The sequence below is a fragment of the Poecilia reticulata genome, chromosome 22 (assembly GCF_904066995.2).
Source record: "Poecilia reticulata chromosome 22, P_reticulata-male-v2, whole genome shotgun sequence".
In the NCBI taxonomy this organism is placed as follows: Eukaryota; Metazoa; Chordata; class Actinopteri; order Cyprinodontiformes; family Poeciliidae; genus Poecilia; species Poecilia reticulata.
In genome coordinates, this window is record NC_088851.1 from 19,721,093 (window position 1) to 19,745,298 (window position 24,206).

The 24,206-nt window shown below is 39.1% G+C and overlaps 2 protein-coding genes across 2 annotated transcripts; one reads left to right on the top strand and one right to left on the bottom strand.

Moving 5' to 3' along the window:
• Window positions 1-2,481: 2,481 nt before the first annotated feature.
• On the bottom strand, window positions 2,482-10,974 carry ap5m1 (adaptor related protein complex 5 subunit mu 1). Its single transcript, XM_008400200.3, has 8 exons — window positions 10,746-10,974; window positions 9,947-10,604; window positions 8,993-9,220; window positions 8,785-8,924; window positions 7,795-7,880; window positions 7,571-7,683; window positions 7,005-7,101; window positions 2,482-6,920 (listed from the first exon to the last, which is right to left on the bottom strand). Exons 1-8 carry the CDS (start codon window positions 10,811-10,813, stop codon window positions 6,838-6,840), a joined length of 1,473 nt encoding a protein of 490 aa, XP_008398422.1. The 5' UTR covers window positions 10,814-10,974; the 3' UTR covers window positions 2,482-6,837.
• A 769-nt stretch (window positions 10,975-11,743) lies between these two features.
• On the top strand, window positions 11,744-23,734 carry exoc5 (exocyst complex component 5). The gene is made up of 18 exons (XM_008400199.3): window positions 11,744-11,970; window positions 12,312-12,406; window positions 14,298-14,445; window positions 14,605-14,799; window positions 16,446-16,510; window positions 17,467-17,495; window positions 17,586-17,695; window positions 17,837-17,881; window positions 17,981-18,121; window positions 18,194-18,276; window positions 18,355-18,564; window positions 18,670-18,817; window positions 18,906-19,014; window positions 20,080-20,200; window positions 20,279-20,365; window positions 20,468-20,573; window positions 20,681-20,896; window positions 21,786-23,734. Exons 1-18 carry the CDS (start codon window positions 11,944-11,946, stop codon window positions 21,972-21,974), a joined length of 2,124 nt encoding a protein of 707 aa, XP_008398421.1. The 5' UTR covers window positions 11,744-11,943; the 3' UTR covers window positions 21,975-23,734.
• Window positions 23,735-24,206: the final 472 nt, after the last annotated feature.

Consider the following 24,206-nt stretch of genomic DNA (forward strand, 5'->3'; position numbering starts at 1 on the left):
TTGTCATATTTTATTAAAATAAAGGTCCCTGCCGGTGGCCAAATCCTGTAGGAAATGTTAACACGAAGAACGAAACAATGTAAAAAAAAAAAAAAAAAAAAAAGACTTGGGTATTTCCAAGTTTGAATGTTTGTCCAAACACCTTTTGAGATGATTATAGTTTCTGTCACTTTACAATTTGTTCTGTCACACACTCACCCTCCCAGGAGGAACAGCACTGCAAAGCATCATAGACCACAGTCAGTGAGTCGAGACCTCTAATGAGCCATTTGCTGAGATGACACTTCCAACTCTGCAGTTTAGGTGACATTTTAACATATTAAAATAAATGAGGTAGAAAAGGGTAATAATCTATAATGTTCATATATTTACTCCATAAATGCCACTTTTTATAAGATGTGTTTTATTTAGTGACAATAAAGTGAAGCTCCAGCTCCATTAACTAAAATTGAATTGATAAAGTAAGCAGAAAGTAGGAAACTGGTAAATAGGCCATGCGACACTTCTGAACTTATATTTAGATGACAAGCACCTTTTTGATTGGTGTGGCTGTCTTTTTTGGTTTTGCAAACTACATCCACATGTAGCTAAGTTAGAAGTGTCACACTGGTTGAGCAGATAATAATAATAATTATTAATAATTATTATTATTTAATAATAATTAAATAATAATAATTAATTATTATTATTATTATTATTATTTTGGAATTATTATTCCAAAAATAATAATATGTGAAGCTGTTTATGAAGGGCTTAGCCATCAGCTCACACCAATATACACAGATACGGTAAAGTTATGATGAAGTTATTTTTTTCAGCATGGAAAGGGAAATTTGTCAGAGTTTATGGGAAGATGGGTGAAGATAAATACAACTGTGAAACACACTGGAAAAGAGCTGAAACTGAGGTGAAGGTTCAACTTCCTGCTGAACTACAACACAAAGCCAGAGCTACAACAGAATGGTTTAATAAAAGCATTTTTGTGTGTTACTTTGTCCAGGTCAACGTTTAGACGTTAATTTAACTGAGAGTCCATAGAAATACTTTCGTCATCTAGTCTGACTGAGGTTGAACTGTTTTACAAAGACAAACAAGAAGTTATAATTGCAGAAGACTGCTGACTGTGAACAGCACACTTCACAGTTTATCACTACTTTGTATTGGTCTGGCACATAAAGTCTCTAAAATACACTGAAGTTTGTGAGTCCAATGTGACAAAATGAGAAAAGGATTAAGAGGTGCAAATACTTTTGCAAGGCACCATTTATATGGAGAATTTTCTGACTACATTTGACACACGTTGAAAAAACACTTCAGTAAAAGTGATTGAACCAGCAAGATGATAGATTACCATCCCTACAGCTAAGGCATTGCCATGGAAAATAATAAAGTATTGTGTTACATAAGAAGAAACAATATTGAAAGCAATAATCCTAAAATGCACCAAACACAGAGACAGCAGAATAGCTCCGCCTGAAGATTTCGACACACGACCACAACTGAGTCTGTGTACTTTTATGAACACAACAGGAGCCTTAGTTCACAAAGATTTAACAAATTCCTAATGAACCTGCTCCCCTGCGGGCTTTCATATTGCAAAAGGAGGTGCAGGGATATAACAGGTTCTCCGAAGCATTAACTTATGAGTTTCAGAGTAACCAACAGGGAGAGTTCCCATAGAAACCCAGCACTTTTAAATGACAGAGGCAACTCTCCAAACAGGAGAAGAGTACAGACCTACTTATTAACCAGAACAAAACTGTTTAGTGTATTATTTTGACAGCAGACAGCGACTCTTAAGGGGAAACACTAGAAAGGAAGATGTAAGAACTAAAAGTTGTGTAGCTTGCTATTCATAACCTCTCTATTCACAACACTAATGGGCAGGCTGTGCAGTGTAAATCCACATGCAACTGACGGGGAGGAGAAAATGCAATGCCATCTAGACACTCTAATCATGGGTATGACTGTCATATTTTTTTATTTAATTAAATAAGTTATTTTCCCAGGGTAAGTCAATAATAAAACATCTTCAATAAATTTTAAATCAAGCATTTGGTGCACAAGTCTGAATTCATTTTAAATATATGGGTTCAAATATAAACATGCACCCATGTAATTCAGTTATAATTCTGAAATTATTCTGGCTAGACATTTAATCACATTAAATGTTTGTCCCACAATTTGTGGGACAAACCTCCCTATTTATTATTTATTAGATGTCATAGAAAGCCCAAAGTATGTTATTTATGACTACAATAATGAGGTTCAATAATCCTCTGGTTGGTTTTGAAACTACTGAAAGGTGGAATGGATTAATCAAAAATGGTTGCTGATTGTGTTTGGGGTAACAAACATCCCTTTAAAACAAATTTTAAAAAGATTCAGCACAAGTTAAACATCTGTTTGTTCTGATAAATTTCTGTTATTGTTGTTTTGACTTCGTAATGTCAAACTAATTAAACAAGAAGTTCAATAAAGTCCAGTGACGGCAGCCATTGGTTGGTTTTTATAGCCAAGACAGCAAAGTAATTCAGGTGAAGCATCTTGACAAAGTACAGAATAGATGAAGTGCATCTGGTACATTAATAATTCAGATCATACATTTTTAAATAAAAACAAAAGTTTGCTGTAGTGCTTAAAACAAGATATGGAAACAGCTGAGTGGAAAGAGATAGCTGTTAGCAGAGACTATGACTTCTCCCTCTTTCCCAGAGGATCTGATTAAAGTGCTGGTAGAATTATTCTCCCTTGTGTTGTGATGTGGCGTTTAGGAAGCCAGACATTATAAAAGTACTGGTTCAGGAATACTTTGCGTTGAAGAAAAAGCATAAAAAAAGGCTTAGAGTGGACCCCCCGCCGTTCAATATTCGTTGATTTTTCTGTGGCGCGCAACTCAGTTACTAGGAGAAAACCCACCTACTTGGGAATTAATATAACATTATATTATATAATATTCTAAAGACAATGCAGCTTGGGAATATGAAATACCTTGACGCAAAGCTAATTGACATACTACTGGCTGATGTTTGTAAATCATCCAATGAAGGAGCACCACTTATTTTCTTGCAGGTGATTTGTTGTATCCTCAAGAGTGGAGATAAGGAAGGCTGTATTTATTAGCTTGTGCGTTATGATAGATGGATGGCAAAAAGATGGCTGGATGATACAGAAAGTTGAATGGAATAACAAAGCCTTGAAATACAAATAACTTTCCATTTTTTCCAGTTTTATCCAGAACTCGAGAAGTTATGTTTTGAGAAGTTTGTGCGTTTTCTGAGGCCTTCTAAAAAAACTGTTACAAGTTTTGGCATTCATCACGAGTTCAACAATTTATGGTGCTGCCTTCACAAGGGATGGTGTGATCAGTCTTCAACAAGGCTGTGTCATTACCAAGTGTCTATAAATAGCATTTATGCAAATGACATGATGGAAGTAATAAAGGCAGATTGTGTAGGTCTTTAGGAATTAATAGGATCATTTTTGGCCTTAATTACCTTAACCTAAAACTTTTGATAAAAGTGGACTAGATGGAAACTTTTAATATGATCACAACACTTAAATTTCTGAAAACAGTCCCGAGCGTTGCTTTGAAAAATAAGATTATACTGCCCTCTAAAGGGCAAAATGATGTATTAAAGTTGCAGCTGAAGCTTATTATGCTTTACAATTAGCAATAATATCCCACTTCTAAAGAAAAATACATAATTAGTTCAGACAGTCCAATTTAAGTCCTTTTCCATTATTGGAAATCTGTTAGAGGACCTCTGAAGTCCATGCAAATAATTTGTATATCTTGAAACCAACCAGGAGCCTCTTAAATAATCAAACTTTAAAATAGAAAATGTCATTCTTGAAGTGCTCTCCCCGAGGCTGGTTCTCGTTAGGCTCAAACGAAATGGACTCCCACCAAACACCTGATGCCGCTGTAGCATCAAAACTCTGATCTTCAGGCACAACAAGCTCACATCACAGCAGGACTCCCTAAATCAGCAGATAATCTGGCTTCGGTTGAGAAGAAATCCCTCAAAGATAAACATGTGTACTAAAATGTATCAAAGACATCAAAGCAATCTAACATGAGCTTTTATTGTTCTCTGCCACAAGGCGTCATTATTGGGTTGAAAAGGCCCAAACAGTGGCAAGTGCTCATCCCTCTTTCCATATTTTGTCATGGTGCATATATTTAAATGGGACTTTATGTGATAGACCGATATAAGATATTGCATGTGTACTTTGAACTGCCTTGTTGCTGAAAATGTGCTATATAATTAAAATTACTTTACATAGGTTGAAGTGGGAAGAAAATGCCACAAAGATTAATAATGCAACTCTGCTTAGGGCTAACGTTCATAACCTTAATATTCAGATAGATTAAGACTATTTGCTGGTTTTTATATGCAAAAATATGAAATTGAAAGATATCAAAAAGTGTTTTTCTTCCACTTAACAAATGTGCAATACTTATAACATAAAAACCCAATAAAATACACCAAAGCTCGTAGTTACAATGTGACAATGTGAAAAACGTAAGGAATGCTTGTTGATTGATTGAAATAAAACAAAGTTTTGTCACAACACTTTCATTTGGTATGGCAGAGATACAGAAAAAACAAGTGTTTAACAATTTAAGTGTAGCAAATATTTTGACATAGAAAACATTTGAGCAAAATGTGATGCATATTGTATGAAGTCTTAATCATTTTAACCAGCACAGTTCAACTTTGCTTTCACAGTTCTATGTTGACCTAATGGATTTTGACTCTGCAAATGTTTCGACACCTTCTAAGAAACTGAAACAAAATAAATGGATGATTATAAAAGATGGCGCAATTAACGACTCACAGGTCCTGGTGGACCATAGGCACTGAGGATGGAGCAACACATTAAAGAGAACTACTCAGCAAGCTCTTGAATCAATAAAGCAAAGTCTGCCAGCAAGAAGCCACCACATGTAGACTCAAGGAGCCAGACGGGCCACATATTGCGACACTGCGGAGATTTAAAGTGGCCCAACCCTTCACAAAAAGGAAAAAAAAAAAAAAAGACCTTCTCCTTTTCCGGTTCGCTAACCACACACACTGGACCTTAAAGCCAAATTGTCATGGAGGGGGAAGAGACATGAGGTCTCGGTGTCTGCCACTCCGTATTGCTACATAAAAAGAAGGTGAAGGATGCCGTGTGAGCAATTGGTTCCAATTGACAGAAGATTGGTCATGGTCAGCCTTCTGAGTAGAAATCCACGTGAGAATGAAGCGTTTGGACCAGCGAGGGGCACAAGAGGCCAACAGTAGACAATGAGGCCACTCAGAGGAGTCTGGCTGCCGTGGAAATGTGGAGAATTTAACCCCTTCTTCGCCTGCTTTTTCATTCCACTTAATGCACCGACATATAACATTTTCAGAAGAAATATCAGAGTAAGCTGCATATACCCCAAAACATGGCAGGGAGTAAAGTGGCTACAATTTTTTTTTTAACTTGCTAAAATCAATCGCAAGGTTTCTCAAACACATGCTTGAAATTGTGTCTTACATAGCACCTCTCCAACCTCAAGGGCCAGCTCAACCATTACCATCCTTGTGACTTTTTCACCAATTAGGCAGGTCCTGCTCACTGAAAGAGACCGGCTGCTTTTAAGTCTCAGAGGGCCAAAGGGTCAGCGCTCAATCAGTCCGCTTGGAGAGGTTGTGTGTTTGAACGAGCCTCTAGTTGACAGGCCAAGGATGAGGGGTCAAAAGGAGGTGGGGGGTAAGGGGGTGTAGTGATTGGTATGGGTAAGGATTCCTGCCAGGTCCTAAGAGAAGCCTTTTGAAGCCCAGACACTGGCCAGGGCAGCTTGGGCCTCCACAGCGCAGCCGCCCTCTTCTCCAGACCTGCAGCAGCTGATGACAAGGCCCCAGCTGCTAATTATACGGCTGATGGAGAGTTACTCAAGTGGGACTGTCAGAGCAAGGGGTGGCCCTTGTGTGCAAATCTGATGGAAAGTCAAGGGTGGAAGAACAAGGAGAGCTCCACCTCCACAAGGGTAGCTGTACTTTTTCTATTTTATTTTATTTTTTTAAGGAAACAAGCTTTCAAAACTATTATGCTGGCAGAAATTGCAGTTATTGTTCCAAATATCATGCTAATTTGAATTATGCATTCTGTTTTAGGTTTGGGGATTAAAAACCAACAAATAACTTTTTTTTTCCTTTATTTAACCAGGTAAACCCCATTGAGACCCAGATCTCATTTTCAAGAGGTACCTGGGCAACTTAAATTTAAAAAATAGGAATTAGATGCACGAGTTTGAATTGATTGTGGATTTTCTCCAATCCACACAGGCTCAAAAGAATAGATAGACCCACACATCTAGTAGTAAGATAAATGTTCCTTAGGAAGTTGAATGCAAATCAAATTCTTACTTTAGCCATCCTACAAAAGTACTTTAATAGCCTTACTTTGGTTCCAAAACATGGCTACCTTAGTGGCCAAACTTCTGATGGCTATAAAAAGTATGTGGTTGCAGGGACTTTGACCCTACTATTAGATGAGTTGTGTGTATATATTCGAGTGTGTGTGTATATAATTAAACTTGTGAAAATGACAGAAAATCCATTTTAAATTCAAACTCAGTATTTCACGTTATTTTAGTTGTTTGTTGTATCAAAAATCTTTCCTAAAAAAAGAGCTTCATATGAAATTCATGCCTCTAATGAGTATTTGTAAACTTGTTATTGGCGCTATACAGAATAAATCCAATAAATCATTATGTTTATGGTCATACGAGTCCATTTCAGCTGGACTTGGTTTACAGTCTCAACAGTGCACTGTGCATCCGCCCATGATGGATCTACGCTAGATCACCATCTGCCCAGTAGACACGGGGGCCGAACCAGTTGAATTCCAGATGTAGTACTCTTTGGACTGAAGTTCTCGGGCTGAGGACCACACAATGACACCACTTTCAGTTTCACATGAGGATAAAAGCAGGAAATGTTTTGAGATCAGAGCTCTCAGCTTACATGTGAAAATCCTTGGTTTGGCAGATGAATAAACTTGCACTAAATGCTGGTCAACACAACATCCGGACAGAGTCGTGTCCGGCACCTTTAAGTACAACTGTCAGAAGAAACAGAAGAATGGCAAACAGCACCGCGTTGATGGACGCAGATTTAAAGTTGTCTACCTACATGCAACTTTTCCCTAGGGAAGAAAACCCAAAGGGTCTGAATACTTTTGCGTGGCACTGAATATACTTAGGTTTTCATTACAATTGTTGGATTTGCAATCTATAAAAGTTGAAATAAGAATGGAAATTAATGAACAGACAAAAACAATTGTATTAACATTTTTAAGAGGAATGGAAAAATCCAAGACATTCATGGTTTTCATAAATATATATTAGTGTTCATCAATCCCTGCAAGTCAAGCTTAAATCAAACAAAAATACAGAATGTAAAGCTAATAAAGGGAACTAAATACTTTAAATACTTAAAGAAAATGACTTTTTAGATAGACTGAAATAGTTTTGCGTCTTTCTTTCTTAAATAAATACACAAGTTCTTATTAGAAGGCCGTAACACTTTACCTTAATGTAGGCAGTAAGTCCAGTGCAGAGAGGGTCAGAAGGTCCATGTGAGGATCCAGAAAAAGTTATTTTGCCATCCAATGTAACCTCACGAGATCTTGGAAACTTTTGACCTTTAGTTTAGCAAAAAAGAGAAGAAGTTTTATTTTTATATTTTTAGAATTCTACAAAAAAAAAAAAAATACTTTTAATGAAAAAAAAATAAAAAAAAAAACAATATGTACCTAGAGCCCAGATCAACAGATTCTTCTCCTTAGACACGTCTAACTGGCCAGAGCTCACTTTCACATCCGCCACACCCATCTGATTTCTGGACAACATGCAAACATTTCAGAATGTTAGAACCACACCATTATTTCACACCTATTGGGCACTGATGTATTATCTTTTTTTAGATGGTCAATAGTAGTCTTTTACATTTTATGTATAAATTCTACAATTTAGTCTCGCAGCTTTGAAAAAAGAAATTAAAACCAACACATTAACAGAAAACAGCTCTAAATCTTTCTTACTAAAGTATAAAAAGCTGCACCTGAAAGTTTTTTTTAATATGAGTTTTTAACATTGTATGGGTTTCAGACACCCAAAGAAACGGTGTATAAATGCTTATGTTATTTTTTATGGAAAACACAACATAAAAATAATTAGGACTTTTTTTTCCCCAGAATCTTTAAGTGAAACAAAATCTGCTCTTCTCTGTCTGCTCCTTGCATTTCCTCTGATCGCCTTGGGAATGTCTCTCTTTCTTTCCTCGCCAGATCTATAGAGCAGGCTCATCTTCCCAACATCTTTAAATAAAAGATTTTTTTTAAAAACATCCCTCATCACCAAATCTTTGAATTAAACATTATAGTATTTCTTAAATCCAGCTTGATAAAATTAATGGTCTCCGTTTTTGCTGCAACTTATTTAATTTCCCAGATAAATTTTATGCAGTATATATCACCAAGCAGGCCAGGCAAAGTTGGTTTTAGAGTTCTAGACAAACTTTACTGAGTAGGAGTGAAAGCACAATTCTATAAGTTCCTGTTGCCTGACCTCAACAGATCAATTACAAGTCTCTTTAATAAATAGTAAATCACTAACTTACAGTAATAAACATGAAATAAATAAAGCACCTTTTCACTATAATCTCTTACCACAGATGCTTTTTCAAATGGATCAGAAGCTATTTTCAAAGATAGTGCAAGAGAATTTTTCATTCTGCTATTTACCTGTTGAAGAACGGCAGGTGTGCTTCGCAGTACTCAAAGCTGTTCTTCACAGACTCGTGGAGCTTGAGGGACACACTCACACGAAGGTTATTCTCCTCTTCCTTCAGCTGATATGAGCCAAGGATGGGGGGAACAGGGACCTGGAAGGAAAGTTCATCAGTTATCCATTCTCTCCTTGCTTCATAACGTCTTCATCTGAAATGTATACCTGTGAAGTGTAGCTGCAAAGTCGAAATGGCTCCAGAGGAGGAGAGAAGGGAAACTTGTACGGCCCAGAGAAAGCCGAGCCGTCTGCATCATCAACACTGCTGGCGGTCAGTATATTAGAGTCCAGAGAGGTGACGCAGGGATGGACCAGGATGTCCTGCAGTGGAGAACCGTTGGGTGGCAGTGTGAGGGTCACAGTGACGTTCGGCAGCACCCCTTCTACTTCACACTGTTGACAGAAGAGCAGAATGATACTGAACGTTTTCACATTTTGTCATGTCAAAACCACAAACTTCAGTGTATTTTATTAGGATTCAATGAGACAAACTAACACAGAGCGGAGCGCAATTGTGAAGAAGGAGGAACTGAATGGACAGTTTTCATTTTCTGAAAAGTATGTCAAGAATGTGTTTTCCCTTTTAATCTGAAACTTGAAATTAAAACGTTACGCAACATTTTCAGAGTATATATATCAGAAAAGCAGGCACAACGTCCTCATCGTCTGGAGGAGGAGCTGCACAGATCCCTAGCTCAGGTGGGCGAATCTCTCATCACAACAATCACTGACTGCCCACACCACGTATATAGACTTTATGACAAAGATACAAGACTGAAACTAATGATAAAAGAAAGCTAAAAATAGGTTCACAGTTAGCCACAACCCTTGTGGGGAACCTGCAAACATGTAGAGGAAAGTGATGTGGTCAGATAAAAGCACAATTCAAACCTTTAGGGTGATATGCAAAAGGTTGTGTGACAGGAAGCCAACTGCAAATGCTTAAACATACAAAAAGGACAGGAAAAAAATATGAAATACTCTGCAGATGCACTAAAAATTAAATCCCAGTAAAATACATTAAAATTTGTGGATGCAATATAAGTACATGTGTGAATGTTCACTGGGTATGGATACTTTTTCAGGACACCAACTACTTTCTTTACATGGCGCCCTTACCTTGCAGGTCACTGTCCCATAAACATCCCACGTATCCTGTCTGCTCTGGTTCCCGTACTGCATGGAGCGCACCGTTTCAACCACAGCCACATTCACAGAGGCTCGACCCCGATATAGACCACTCTTCCAGGCTGGCTGCTTCTGGGTGACCGAAGAAGTGGGTGCCGTGGGTGCAGTAGGTGTTCCTGCCAGTGGTATAGTATCAAGAGGTGTGCCAAGAGGACACACCTGCAAGAGGAGAGGTGGCAGCATTGCCACACGAGAGTCCAGCCCCTCCCTGTCAAGCTTCCCCCCTGACCCTAGGACAAAGGTCTGGAGGCCAGCTAGAAATGTGAGACCCTGAGACACTGACAGCAGGTTGGCCAGAGGTGGTCGCGGCTCGGAGGGGATATCCACTAATGGGAGGCAAGCCAGGAGGAGTGGACCCTGAGAGATGGCCAGCACAGGCCACAGTGTTGCCGTTCCACTCAAACGCAGCTCCACAGCTGGTGAACGTGGACGGTAAAGGCAATCATCTCTGTCAGCTACGTAGGGCTTCTCAGGGCTGGAAAGGCCCAGCTCAGTGAGCAGGAGCTGCAGGAAGATTCTGTCCTCTGGGACGGCTACGTATGTGGAACCTGCCATGATTTTAGCGCGGTGTTCCACAGTGGAAAACCTCCTGTTAGAGAGACACATGAAATTTAGCTACATTAAATAACTAACAGGACGGTTATAATAAACAAACTCATATAAAACTAAAATGATCTTATCTTTGTAATGAGTCTATACAGCGAGAGAAAAACAGAAGGAAGTTTCAAACCTTGAAAACCGTACTGTTGCATTTTCTCCTTTTTCATAAAAAATAATCCATAAAGCTCGCAAACTCATCTGTTCGACGACAAGAACTTCTCTAATCTCCACAGATTAATATTTGCATCCCTTCGAGCACGTTTAATTACTTCTTAACCTCAGCATACACATTTATTTTGATGCAGCAGTTAACTTCCTGTTGTTATCTCATGTGACGACCACGACCAATCAGCTGACACACGCGCATGCGCAATAGGAAGTGACTGTGCTAGGGATGGGAATGCTGACTGTTTTTTAAGATCTGTGGTTTTGGGCTCAGTTCACCACCAAACCTTTTACTGTCTGAAAGATTTAGCGTACACTTTGCTGAGTTTCAATACAATAAATTTGCCTAAATCTAATATGAAGAACATCTTGTCCTCTGTTCACCAAATACTAATATAAAAAGAAAGCAAAGAGAAAGCCTTGATAAAGTTTTCCATAAACCATGTAGAAAGTGCAGCAAACATAGCAGAAGGTCCTCTGGTCAGGTGAGATCATAATGTTACTTTTTGGCCTTATCATCATGATATACAGGTGTTTGTCCTCAGCAGGAATAGCAGCTTCCCTATTCAGGTCAGGGTTAACTGGAAGAAGGATGGAAATAAATTTAGGGCAATCTCTGAACTGTTAGAATGTGCTAAAGATTGAGAAACTAAAGAACAGCCGCAGACTTGCTGAACTCTTGTTTAGAAAATAATATTTGACAAAATGTCTTTCCATGCAAATATGGTAAACTAATGGTGGTACTGCAAATAATATATTTAGGGTCCTAATATATTATATGTCACATTTTCCCAATATTACTTGAATACATTTTCAAAAATCCCCCTGGTTCATAAAGTGACAAAATATAAAAAATTCAAATGAGTGTGAATATTTTTGCAAAGATATTTATTTCCTCTCGTCAGATGGGAATCTATTGCCAATCTGGCGTCACCTCAAAGAGCCCGCATATTGAGTTGGCTCAGCCGCGGACAGCACCTACTTGTCCCCACCCTTTCCTCCCATACAGGAAGCTGCATTTCTAACAGGCTAGCTGTCAACAAAGGGGTAAAACTGGGAGAGAGAAAAAATAAACCCGAGTATACGTCGGCGTGATAGCTGACTGTTGGTTGATTTGTTGTCTTAAAACTTAATTTTCCGGGTCTGTCAGGAGAATTTTGAATATGGCGACCACCGCTCAGCTGTTCGAGGTAAAAACAACTGCAGTAAGCTATTCTAGCTAGCAGGCTAACTAATGGTCAACTGTTATAACGTCTGCTTAACGGTGCTGACTTTATTTATTTGTACAGTGTATAAAGAAAGGTTTGCAACAACTTCGATAGCCAATACACTCTTGTTTTATTCAGCAAAATACAATGAAAAACAGCAGCACTTTACACCTTCCTGTCATTGTTTTTGACTGCGTGCAGGAGAATCACTGCTGGTTTTTAATGTTTTATGAGATATTTTTGTCTCTGCTATTTGTGAATCTTATGGTTTACTCGTACTATTATCTGGTCTTCATTCATCTATGCTTTTTGGCCCCATGTAGGAGCCTTTTGACGCAGATGAGTACATTGAGAGGTTGGCATGGAGGACTCCAGGAGGAGGCTCTAAAGGAGGAGCTGAGGCATTTGACCCCAAAAGGTACCAAATAGATGCTTGCCAGTCACGTGTTCTGAGTAATGCCCCTATATATCATCTTATTTTAGTAGACTTTATCTTTTTATTATTATTATCATTTTACATGAAAACATTGTTGTTGACCAGCAGACGTTTGTAAATGTGCATTTTGCACTAGATGTTTTTTTTTTTTGTCTAAAACAGATGTCCAGTTTTTCTTTGTGTATTAATTCCAAATTTAAAATTTGACAAATCCGTGCTTTCTATAGTCATTGTTGAGACTAAAACAAATTCTGCAAGATTGTTTTTTTTTATTAACTTATTTGATTGGATTGTACACGCTTAATGTCTGAGTCAATATTCCATCAAATATTGGAAGAAAAAAAATCTTAATTTCACCTTTTAACTACAATGCTTACTTTGAAATCAGTCCCAGCTGAATTTCTTTCTGTTCAAATGGAAAATGTTTTATATTACTGTTTGTTTTGAGATAACTTTGTTTCTGTGAAATATAATGAACATTTTGACCTTTACAAGGTAATTGGGGGCTTCAATGTAAGTGGAAATTGAGTTTTTAAAATCAAATTTTTATCTGATTCTTTTTCTTAAACTTGAGAAAATGCATAGAAATATACACCGTCAATTAATGTTTGTGTAAATTGAAAAACATGGATGATGTCCATTAGATTTGCTCAGTGTTTTTTCCTTATTTTTCTCACATTAAAACAAAACTTGATGCTTTAAAACAAGTCACTTTAAATAATTTCATGTGAAATTGGTTCAAAAGTTTCCTCCTGTTGTCTTGCAAATTATTTAACTTCATGATCATGGTAATAAAATTGTTGAATCATGTTGTCCTAATTAAAATGCTCCCATTTGCAAAGTGTTGCAGTTGTTCATGTGATGCATGTGGGTGGATCAGTCAGTGAAGTTTCTAAACTGGGACATTGCTCAAGGTGCTTTGCACGACCAAAATAATTAATTTATTTTTAAGTAAATGCAATTTTCCTTAGAAATAAATTAACAGATCCAAATAAAAACAGGTAGAATAAGATTGAAATGTTTTAAAATACTGTGGTATTTCATTTTCTTAAATATTTTAGCCAATTTTGAATTTAATTTAATTAACTTTTTTTTTTAATTAATTAAAGAAACATTTTAGGTACTTTTTTTTTATCTGTTGCAACTATTAGTTGTGTCTTTGTCTAAGAGTGTTAATCCTTACTACAGCACATCTGGTTCCTGTGCGCTGATTTAGACGTTTTGATAGCTTGAAAAAAAAATAAAGAAATAAATACATTTACAAATCCTTTGCATGCTTTTCTCCCCACTTCTGTGATGTTTACACTTTGGGACAGAGTTGCATCTTGTAAGCAAAAATGCCACACCAGTTTAACTTTGCTCCAGATCCATTCCCACTTTATCTACTTCAACCACAAATTGTTGCCAGCACCTCCTCGGAAGCTCTTAGCGAGGAGTCAGCGGCGACGTATCTGAGGAGGCCACCATACTGTGAGTCACCAGCCGGGGAAGCGAGTGTCTGTTGGGAGAGGATGGAAGATGACTTTAAGCTGCAGCCAGTGCTGAAGGAATTAGTCAGAAGATTATACACTCATCATTTTGGGATATTTCCTACTCCTTGAAATGTGGTGCTGACTTAGAACATTTGCTCTGTAGTCCTAATGGCACTTAAAATGCAGCTGACGAAGCTACTAGTTTTCTGAGCTTTTTAAGCCAAGGGAGGAATTAGACGATCAACATTATTCTGTAACTATTTACTGTATCTGTGAGGTCAGTGGGACAGATATAAGCTTGTGTCAATCAGTGGTTCCTTCACCTGAGGCGTATTGTTTCATGTTTTGTCTGTGCTGCATTTCACGAGTGGAAACTTCAGTCTGCTTGTCCCCTGCGACAGGCTCTTGGATGAATTTAAGTGTCACATCGAGGAGCTGAAGCAACTGGATGAGAAGATCCAGCGGAAGGTGGAGAAGCTCGAGCATCAGTGTCATCGGGAAGCGAAGGAATTTGCCCACAAAGTGCAAGACCTGCAAAGAAGCAACCAAGTAGGTTGCTTACTTGAAAACAAACACCCAAGTTTTGAACACAAAACTTAGATTAGCATTTGGAAATTATGAGATTTAGGCTGGGTCGTTTAAAACTTATTGTGTGACACATTATATTTCCTGTTTATATCACCTTTTTTTGCTTTTATTTTCATCCAGGTGGCCTTTCAGCATTTCCAAGAGCTCGATGAGCACATCAGCTATGTGGCCACTAAGGTGTGTCACCTTGGCGACCAGCTTGAAGGGGTGAATACGCCCCGCCAAAGGGCCGTGGAGGCCCAGCGGCTCATGACGTACTTCAACGAGTTCTTAGATGGAGACCTACGCAGTGACGTCTTCCATAACCCAGACAAGGTGAGGACGGCATTGGGTGTGTGTGGGTGTGTGTTTGTGTGTGTGTGAGACCACTGTTGAAGGCTCCTGCGGTGAGTATGAACAGGATTATGAGGTAACCCACCCTTGCTAATTTGTCAGGTTTATCCCCTTGGTTGGATCCCTCGGCTAATTTGGATTAATGGAACTGTCTGACAATAGCTGGTTGATTGATGAGCATGGATGTCAGGATGCGGATGTCAAAACTAATTGCATTTACTGTAGTTTGTCTTAGAGGGAGAATTTGATTGGTCTCCAGCTTTGTGTTATGAAGCCAGACGGTAGATGTAGGAGCAGTAAAAGCCATGCATGTTGCAAAGGCGAGTTAGTGTGAAAGAAGTAACTCTGATGCCACAAAAACACAAAACATTACTAAGTATTTTTGGTCTAGTTTCTAGTGCAAATATCTTAGTAGACTTGAAAGAAGACAAAACTAACTTACAAGTAACTTTTGAGCAAGATATAGGAGCTTAGCTTAAGTCAATGACTTCTTAATATTGATAAAAAAGTTATAAGTGAAATAATCTCCCAGTGGAACGAGGACATTTTTTGTATCAATATTAATTAATTTTTGGCTTTCAACAAGCTTCGATTTCTTGTTGAAAGTTACTTGTAAGTTGGTTTTGTCTTATTTCAAGTGTACTAAGATATTTGCATTGGAAACTGAACCAAAAATACTTGGTAAGATTTTGTGTTTTGCAGTGTAAAAGTTTGATTTTGTAGTTTTGTCATGATAGTCAACTTTGAATGCTTCAGATTTAACAGGAACTTGATTTGAAGTGTGGGGGTCAATCCTATAGACTGAAGCTTGAGATGGTGCTGGTACACCAGAAAGGCATGCAAAAATATCTGTCCAGATTCCTTTTCCTGAGCATACCTCCATATGAGGGGGAAATGGGAAAGCTGCAAGTGAATAGCTGAAGGGGGATGGCTTTGCTAATCCTTCTGAAAGGGAGGGCTGGGCCGCCAGCGTGGAGACAAGTGCTGCTAAACCCTGACTGCAGGGAGACGGCTACATTACTTACATGGGATTTAGCTAATCTTAGCTGGGGGACAGATACTTAGAAAACCTTCGCCGAGCAGAAAGGCTGGATCCTCCTCACGGGAGCAGAGTAATGATGTTAGCTGAGGCAGGCATCTGCGGGAACAGAGGAGTTGCGGACGGTGGGCCTTTCGTAGGTCTGGGGCTTTTACAGCCGATGTGTGCGGGCGGTGGGGTGTGGGGGGGAGTGTTCTCGATAGGGCCTCCTTTTTTACACAGATATCCCTGGCCGGACAGATTATTGAAAGCGATTTAGCCTCCTGTGGGATTACAGTCCATTCAGAAAAGATGTGCCAGTAAAGAGCTGGATGTGCTGCTAAGTCAGGACTGCTGCTGCTGCCAATGCCCAGGTGAGCGCAGCCTGTCTGTTATCAGCTTCCTGTTTAACACAGGAAGGTGGAGGAAGGCTGCTCTAAGATGATGATCCCTCAAGTGGAGACGCCGCCAGCGGCCTGCCCACTTTCTGTCTGGATGTCCACCTCACGTGGTTCTGTTGTGCTATCTCTCTTTCTCCACCTCACCTGACATCTCCCCTCTCTCGCTCACCAACACTCACACCTGCTCCATCTCTCTCTGTAACCCTCAGATTAAGGAGGCTGCTGATATCATTCAGAAGCTGCATCTCATTGCCCAGGAGCTGCCATTCGACAGGTGAGTCAGGCGTCCCGGAGGCAGCTTTAGAACAGAGCGCTGTCAAGCAACATGAAGGTGGTGTATTACTCACACCGCCATGCAGAAGTATTCACCCTCTTGAACTTTTTCATGTTTGGTCACATCATAAGCATAAAAGTATTGGACTTTTATGTGACAGACCAGCACAAAGTGGATGAAAAGACATTCCTTATAACAGAGTGTTTCATCTTTCCCTGAGTCAATACTTACAGCTCCAAGCTCAGTTACACATCTAGAGACTGAATCACTTTTGCTTATTCTTTTTTTTTTTTTTTTTTGCGAAGTAGCTCAAGTTCAGTCAGATTGGCTTCAGAAAATCAAGTTTTGAAGTATTGCCACAAATTTTCAGTCAGATTCAGGTCTGAATGCTGACTGCTGCGTTGCAACACATTAAGACGTTTTGATCTAAACCAGGAATCTGCAACTTTTACAGTCCAAACAGCCTTTTTGTCCTCAGTCCAGCTAAACAAAACAACACTTTTTGATAAACATCTACAGTGGAAACATTTTTAAAGAACCACTATTTTCTTTGTTTTCAAATAAAACAAAGAAAAAATAAAACATCAAACCCCTGCAAAAAAGAGGATGGATTTTTTTTTTCCTATGAATTGTTGGTGTGAAAAATGTTGTGATAAAAGCACATAATTCTGAATGGGGGGGATTGATCCAAAAGCATTATTGTGTTGTTCTATTTTGAACATTTAATGTAGTTATTCCATTAAAAAAATGGAAAAACTGTTATTATATCATATTCGAAAAGAGTAGTTGATTCTTTATCATTTCCAAAGTTAATAAGAGCCATTGTGGAAAATCCTAAGGGCCACTTGCGGCTCCAGACCGACAGGTTGGAGGCCCCTGACTGAAACCAGGTTTCTGCAATTATTGCTATTGCAGATGTTTTCAAATATCATGATCATTTTTCCTTTGTGTGACAGGTTTGCAGATGTTAAGGCAAAAATAGCAAGTAAGTTTCTACTCCACTTCCGTCTTTTGAGAATAGCAAATGGTGGCCGCATTGAATATTGCTTTTATGTTTGTTTTTATTTGTGCCTAGGTAAGTACCACGACCTGGAGCGACAGTTGATCCAGGAGTTCACTGCAGCCCAGCGCAGAGGGGAAATTGGTCGCATGCGGGAGGTTGCAGCAGTTCTCCTACATTTCAAGGTGACCTAGAAAGACATTGTTGGTGTTTAATTTATGTAGTGGAAAAACATTGCTAATAGGTATTTTAGTACTATGTTTAAAGGTTTCATCTGTGCACTTTAAAGTTTCTGGAAGGGTAACATCTGTGTCTTTCCTTTGAAGGGTTATGCACACTGTGTGGATGTCTACATAAAGCAGTGTCAGGAAGTAAGAGTTTGATTCTCTTTTAACATGTTTCCTCATTAGATAAAAACATTACAAGCTCTTTATCTTTCTACTTATTTTTTTACTCTCTGTCCTTCTTAGGGTGCCTACATGAGGAATGATGTGTTTGAAGACACAGCAGCTCTCTGCCAGAAGGTCAACAAGCAGGTGGGAGAAGTCTTCAGCAGTCCGGAGACGGTCATGGCCAAACTCATCCAAAACATCTTCGAGAACAAGCTGCAGGTGCTTTTTCAGTGACTCATTCATTCACTTGTTTATGTTTAGGTTTGTTTTTAACTTCCTATGTCCCCACAGGCTCATGTTAGGGAAAAACTGGATGGGACTCGGCATTCAGATGTAGAGCAGTACCTAAAGAACCTCTACGACCTTTACACCAGGTAACAAGTTGCTCACTTGCTGTTTCATGAATTTCATTCATGTGCAATTGTACTTATTTTACGTCTCAATGTTTCCAGGACGACAGCGTTGGCCACAAAACTGACAGAGTTCAACCTGGGCTCAGATAAGCACACATTCCTGTCCAAGCTCATAAAGAACATATTTTCCTCTTACTTGGAAAGTTACATCAACATGGAAAGGGAATACCTTCGCACTCGAGGCGCTATGATTCTGCAGCGATACTACGACTCCAAGAACCACCAGAAGCGCTCGATCGGCTCGGGCAGGTCAGATTTTCACCTGCAGTGTGAAGCATTTCTATAAGCATTTTTTTTCTTTTTTTTTTGCTCTGTGTTTTGCAAGAAATGAGAGACGTTGCTGTGTTTGTGCAGTATCCAAGAACTGAAGGAGCGTATCAGACAGCGCACCAATCTTCCACTGGGTCCAAGCATCGACACCCATGGGGAGACCTTCCTGTCCCCAGAACTGGTCGTCAACCTGTTACAGGAGACGCGTCATGCCTTTGAGAGATGCCACAAGGTGAATCTTCTCTACTTCCTCCATTTAACTGATGCCTTCATGTTTTCTAATTAAATGAAGTCATTGTTTTTCTTTGAATGCTGCACAGCTTTCAGATCCGTCGGATCTGCCCAAGAATGCCTTCTCAATCTTCCTCCTGCTGGTTGAACATCTGTGTGTGGAGCACATTGATTATGCCTTGGAGATCGGCCTGGCAGGTACTCCCGTCCATCCTCATTAGAAACACAATGTTTGTTTAATGTTTGTTTACTATTACATACACTTATCACTGGAGTAAATATCACATTAATTCAGGACAAACACCTCCAAGGGTTTTAAAAATCTAAAATTGGGGAGCTAATATTTTTTTATTTATTGCAGAGTTTATCTTGTCTACATAGGATATAAATGAGGCTCAAAAATATGCATACAACACCTGTATGTTTGGATAAAAGTTCATATGGAAATTGCAGAAATTCAACAAATACTTAAGTATACAATATGTATTTATTTCTGTTTTGAGTTTATTGCAAACCTAAATCCCAGATATTGAGTAGTCTGTCTGTGTCCTGGAAAAAAAAATACTTCATGATTTCCATTAAAGCTATCTTGTCAGATTCATTGCCAGCTACATTCAATAAAAATCTTGTAAAAAAAGAATCAATCTAAATAAGCTCATTCCACTACATAAAGCCATAATCTGTTTAATATAGAAGTACAGAAACACACACTTGATCAAGACTGTCTAATAAAATGTCTATTCATATGAGAAATGAAAAAAAATTCATATTAAAAGCAAAGTAAAAACTTTTTCTATAACATTTCAGTAATTTCTTTAAGTGATTATCGCACCACACTAATGTAAAAAAAAAAGATTTATCTTATTTCTCAAGTAAAAGTACTTCTTCAAGGGGAATATAAATTATAATATATAAAGGAAAGTTGTGGATGGTAAAAAAAAAAAGATGAGGTAGCTGGATAATTTTAGTCTGAGCTGGTGATTTTCACGTAATGTGATCTTGCTTACTAACTGCGATATGTTTACGCTGAGGCAGCTCCAGACAAACGAAAGAGGCTGTGTTTTATTCTTGGCAGTCATCTGAGATACCGAGCAAAAAGCTGTCAAACACAGCTCTTTTTAAAATTATTATACTGTTAACAGATTGGGAAATGACAGACATCATGCTGCATCGGGAACTTTAAAAAACGCTCCATTTTGTAAAAATGTTCCTTTTTGAATGACATCATATGTTTTACTGCCTTTTCTTATGATTTCCTTTCAGCGATTCCCTCGTTTGATGCAAAAAATGCCAACCTCTACTTCCTAGATGTGGTTCAGCAAGCAAACTCCATCTTTCATTTGTTTGACAAACAGTTTAATGACCAGCTCATGCCTCTAATAAGGTCAGTTGCAACCAAAAGATCATCTTACAAATTATAGTTTCTGTCAATTCACCCAAAAATTCTGTAATCCGTCTGCAGTTCCTCTCCAAAGTTGGCCGAGTGTTTGCATAAGAAAAAGGAGGTGATAGAACAAATGGAAGTGAAACTGGACACTGGAATTGACAGGTTTGTGTGTTTTAAATTTTTTTTTCTCCTGTTTGTCCCAAATATAACTACTTTTTGGCCAGTAAAAATAAATTTTCTGGTCCATTTTGTTTTTACACACAGAACATTAAACTGCATGGTGGGACAGATGAAACATATCCTGACAGAGCAGAAGAAAACCGACTTCAGGCCAGAGGACGAGAACAACGTCATGATCCAGTATACTACTGTAAGAGAGGCTGAACTCTCATGCATGTGCTGCTAGTTTTACACACCTTGTTGTTCCTAAGCTACGGATCGGTAGATTCTCCTGTTTTTACTCTGTTTCTCGGACAGGCCTGCTCCAAGGTCTGCGGCTACGTCAGCAAACAGGTGGAACACGTTCGGAAGTCCATGGACGGGAAAAACGTGGACACGGTGCTGCAGGAACTGGGCGTCCGTTTTCACAGACTCATTCACGAGCATTTACAGCAGTTCAGCTACAGCTCCATGGGAGGCATGCTGGCCATCTGCGACGTGGCTGAATACAGACGATGCGCCAAGGACTTCAGAGTGAGTGAAGGGACAGAGGTCCAAAATGCTCCGGTCACAGGCCAAACTTGGTTCTGCCCTTTCAGGCCTTAACTGCTATTTGTTTATATTTATAAATTCACCAAAACAGTTGTTGTGGTTAATGGTTACAGAGCAAATGATGTTTAAAAATTACACATTTCTACTGATAAATGGCATGTAGATCACTTTATGGAAATTAAAATATTATTAAAAAGTTTCTTGATTTTAGTAAGCTTATTTAAAATTTATTTTTATACATCGTTAGAATGATTTTTGATGATTATGACTTACAACTAATGAAAAGGGAAAAAAACCCTGTTTGTCAGAAAATGGGACTGCTGCATAAAACCATTAAAAATTCCTTTTAATACAGAAGTATTAGCCTACTCAAGGTATTTTAATGCACTTTACAACCCACCTGGTCTGGGGTCCCTTTTGGGGTAAATTGCTGCAGTGCAGCGTGGTGTGGAGGCGATCAGCCTGTGGCTCTGCTAAGGCGTTAAAGACACACCCATGTCCTCGGTGCATCTGTGTGTGGTGCCTCATGGAGTCCGTGGCTTGTGAATCTCCCCCAGACTTTTAACCAGCCTTCGGTTGACAATTCTCACAAGTGTGGTAGTGCACAATACATTTTTTTTTTAACCACACTTTTTTTTTTTTTTTCCACTCAACTTTCTATAAATATGTTCACATCAAGCTCTCTGAACATCCAGCTTCTTTAGCTGAGTTGTAGTTGTTGCTCATATCGGACAGACGTCAGTCAGCAGTCTTAACTTTATTGTTCTTGTATGATTTTTCTGAGAAACAGAATTTTGTCTTTTCGTTAGCTGTAAGCTAATCTTCTATCGAAGATGTAGTTTCTGAACCATTTCTGCCTGTCCGTCCTCAGGTCCCTCTCGTGCTGCAGCTCTTTGACACGCTCCACTCCCTCTGCAACCTGCTGGTCGTCGCGCCCGACAACCTGAAGCAAGTCTGTTCAGGTGAGCAGCTCACCAATCTGGATCGGAACCTCCTGCACGCCTTCGTCCAGCTCAGAGTGGACTACCGCTCAGCAAGACTGGGCCGTCATTTCAGCTAATGACTCTTTAAAGACCTACTGTACTCCGTCCAGGGAAAAAAATAATAATGATGCCTCCTGAAGATACTAATTGCCAATCGGTCTGTCTCCTTCAAACAGACCACACCGATTGGGAAGCCAACGCTCCTTGAATGTGGGAATTTTACCCTTTTGTTTTTCTTTTCTTATGTAAAAGGATGAAATATAAGTATTTGTTGATCTTGAATCTATTTTGTTTTTAAATACTAATCATTGACAAATTTATGTGATAAGTGAATTACTTATGTCTGTGCTTGCATAAAAAAAAACCCCACTTTGCTTGTGCCAAATATTTAAGTTCTTTGGTTGAACTTGTGCACAGGATTTGGCACTGAAGCAGCTTTAAAGGGAGACTTCCTGTCAAGTCAGACATCCGCTCTGCAGTTTTCACTTTATATGGTGGAAATTTACTTATTTTGCTGAAATATTTGGTGAGCAGAAAGTTCTATGAAACTGGAGAAGCAGCTACGCTCTAAAAGGAAAGTCTAGAAGCAGGAGCGATTGCCTTCATAATCTGCTGCTGCTTCTTCTGTCCCAGCATCTGAGGTAAAAAATAAAACACTGCAAAGATAACCCCAAACTCTGACCACACAGTTTGCATCTGTTCCTTACATTTCAGTAGCAAATAAAGCATTAATCAGAAACACTTATTTCAGTTCTTAGTACTCAATATATATGTAACTCAGGTATGTGTCTCTAAAATCTGCATTTCAGTTTAAACTAAAACAAGTGTATGGATTGTTTTGTGATTCTTTTTTTTTTTTTTTTAAAGCATCCAAGTTTATCAAAAGTAATGTAGTTGTAACTTGACATATAACAAAGTGGGGATGGGTGGTGTTGAGGTAAAAATCATATTGCTATGCAGTATTTATTGCAGTAAAATGAAAAATTCACCTCGTTGCTAACAGTCGAGGCCTCAGAAACGTAAATACCTGTAAAAAAATTTAAAGCGGAACGATTCCTTTGTCACATAGACTTTAGGGTGTTGCAGCTGTACTGCTAACCCTCGAATATTAACAGAATTCACTTGTGTTTTCAAATACATCCTTTGAATTTATTATAAACACTACATCATAAATTTGATCAGAAATTATTTTTTACCCCTACAACATCGCGACAATTCTCCAACCCTTTCACAAAGTTTATTCTTTTGGCTGAAATGGTCGACATATTAACAGATTTCGGCCGAGTCAGCGGTGCTTTGCACTCTGAAATGATGAGCAAGGCAGACTTTGCTGATGTCGGTGCGTAGCGACCACAGAGGAGCCACATGAGGACGTTGTGACTTGTTGGATGCCATGATGGAAGCAGACAGGCCTGAGAATCCCTCTCCAGAGGGTCTGGGTGGTCCCTCACAGTTCAGACCGGTGCGATGGGTCACTGAGTGTGCCGCTCCGTAATTGCACAGATCAACACTTGCTCATTCAGCGGTGCGCAAAGTCCAAGACATTGTTCATCTGATCTGCGGCGTTTCTGGGTCAGAGGCTGAAATGTTGATCTCCAGTGATTAGGGAAACAAACTGAACTTAAAAGGGACTTCTTCACACACACACACACACACACGCACACACACACACACACACACACACACACACACAGGGCTTACTGGAGGTCCGCATTAGCTGCCCTCTGCACAAGAAAAAGAAGGATCGCGCTCCTGCTGTCTGGAACTATCTGCTGCTCCCATTGTACTGCTGTTTACCGTGATTACTGATTCAATAAAGATGCATTTTATTATTCAACTCTGGATATTTTTCATATGTTGAGCTGTGAATAGAAAGTTTGCCTTGGTCTCTCTCTTCCTCTCTCTGTGTGAATGTCACTTTCAAAGTGAGATGAAACACTCCTCCTTTCTGTAGAAGTCATCAAGTATTCATAGGAATTCTTGCCACCAGAGTAAAGTTCTTTCTTCGACTTCAGGAAGTGAGCAGAGCCGAGGGGGATTAGATCTGTACGAGCTGATGAATTGTGTGCAGTAGTCATGAACTGGGGGAGAGCGGCGGAGATAGAGACGGCTCAGAGCTCAGCTCCAGCGCCGGCTGGTTAGTGTTGTGTAGAAGGTACACACAGTGCTGCGCAAGTTCAAACAACATAATTAATTAGGCTAATATTAATATTATCAATGCCACATAAATTCAATTCTCTCTGTCCTAATCACAGCTAGATAGCTTGTAAAAATTATTTTGTTAGGCCCTGATGCAAACAGCGGGGATT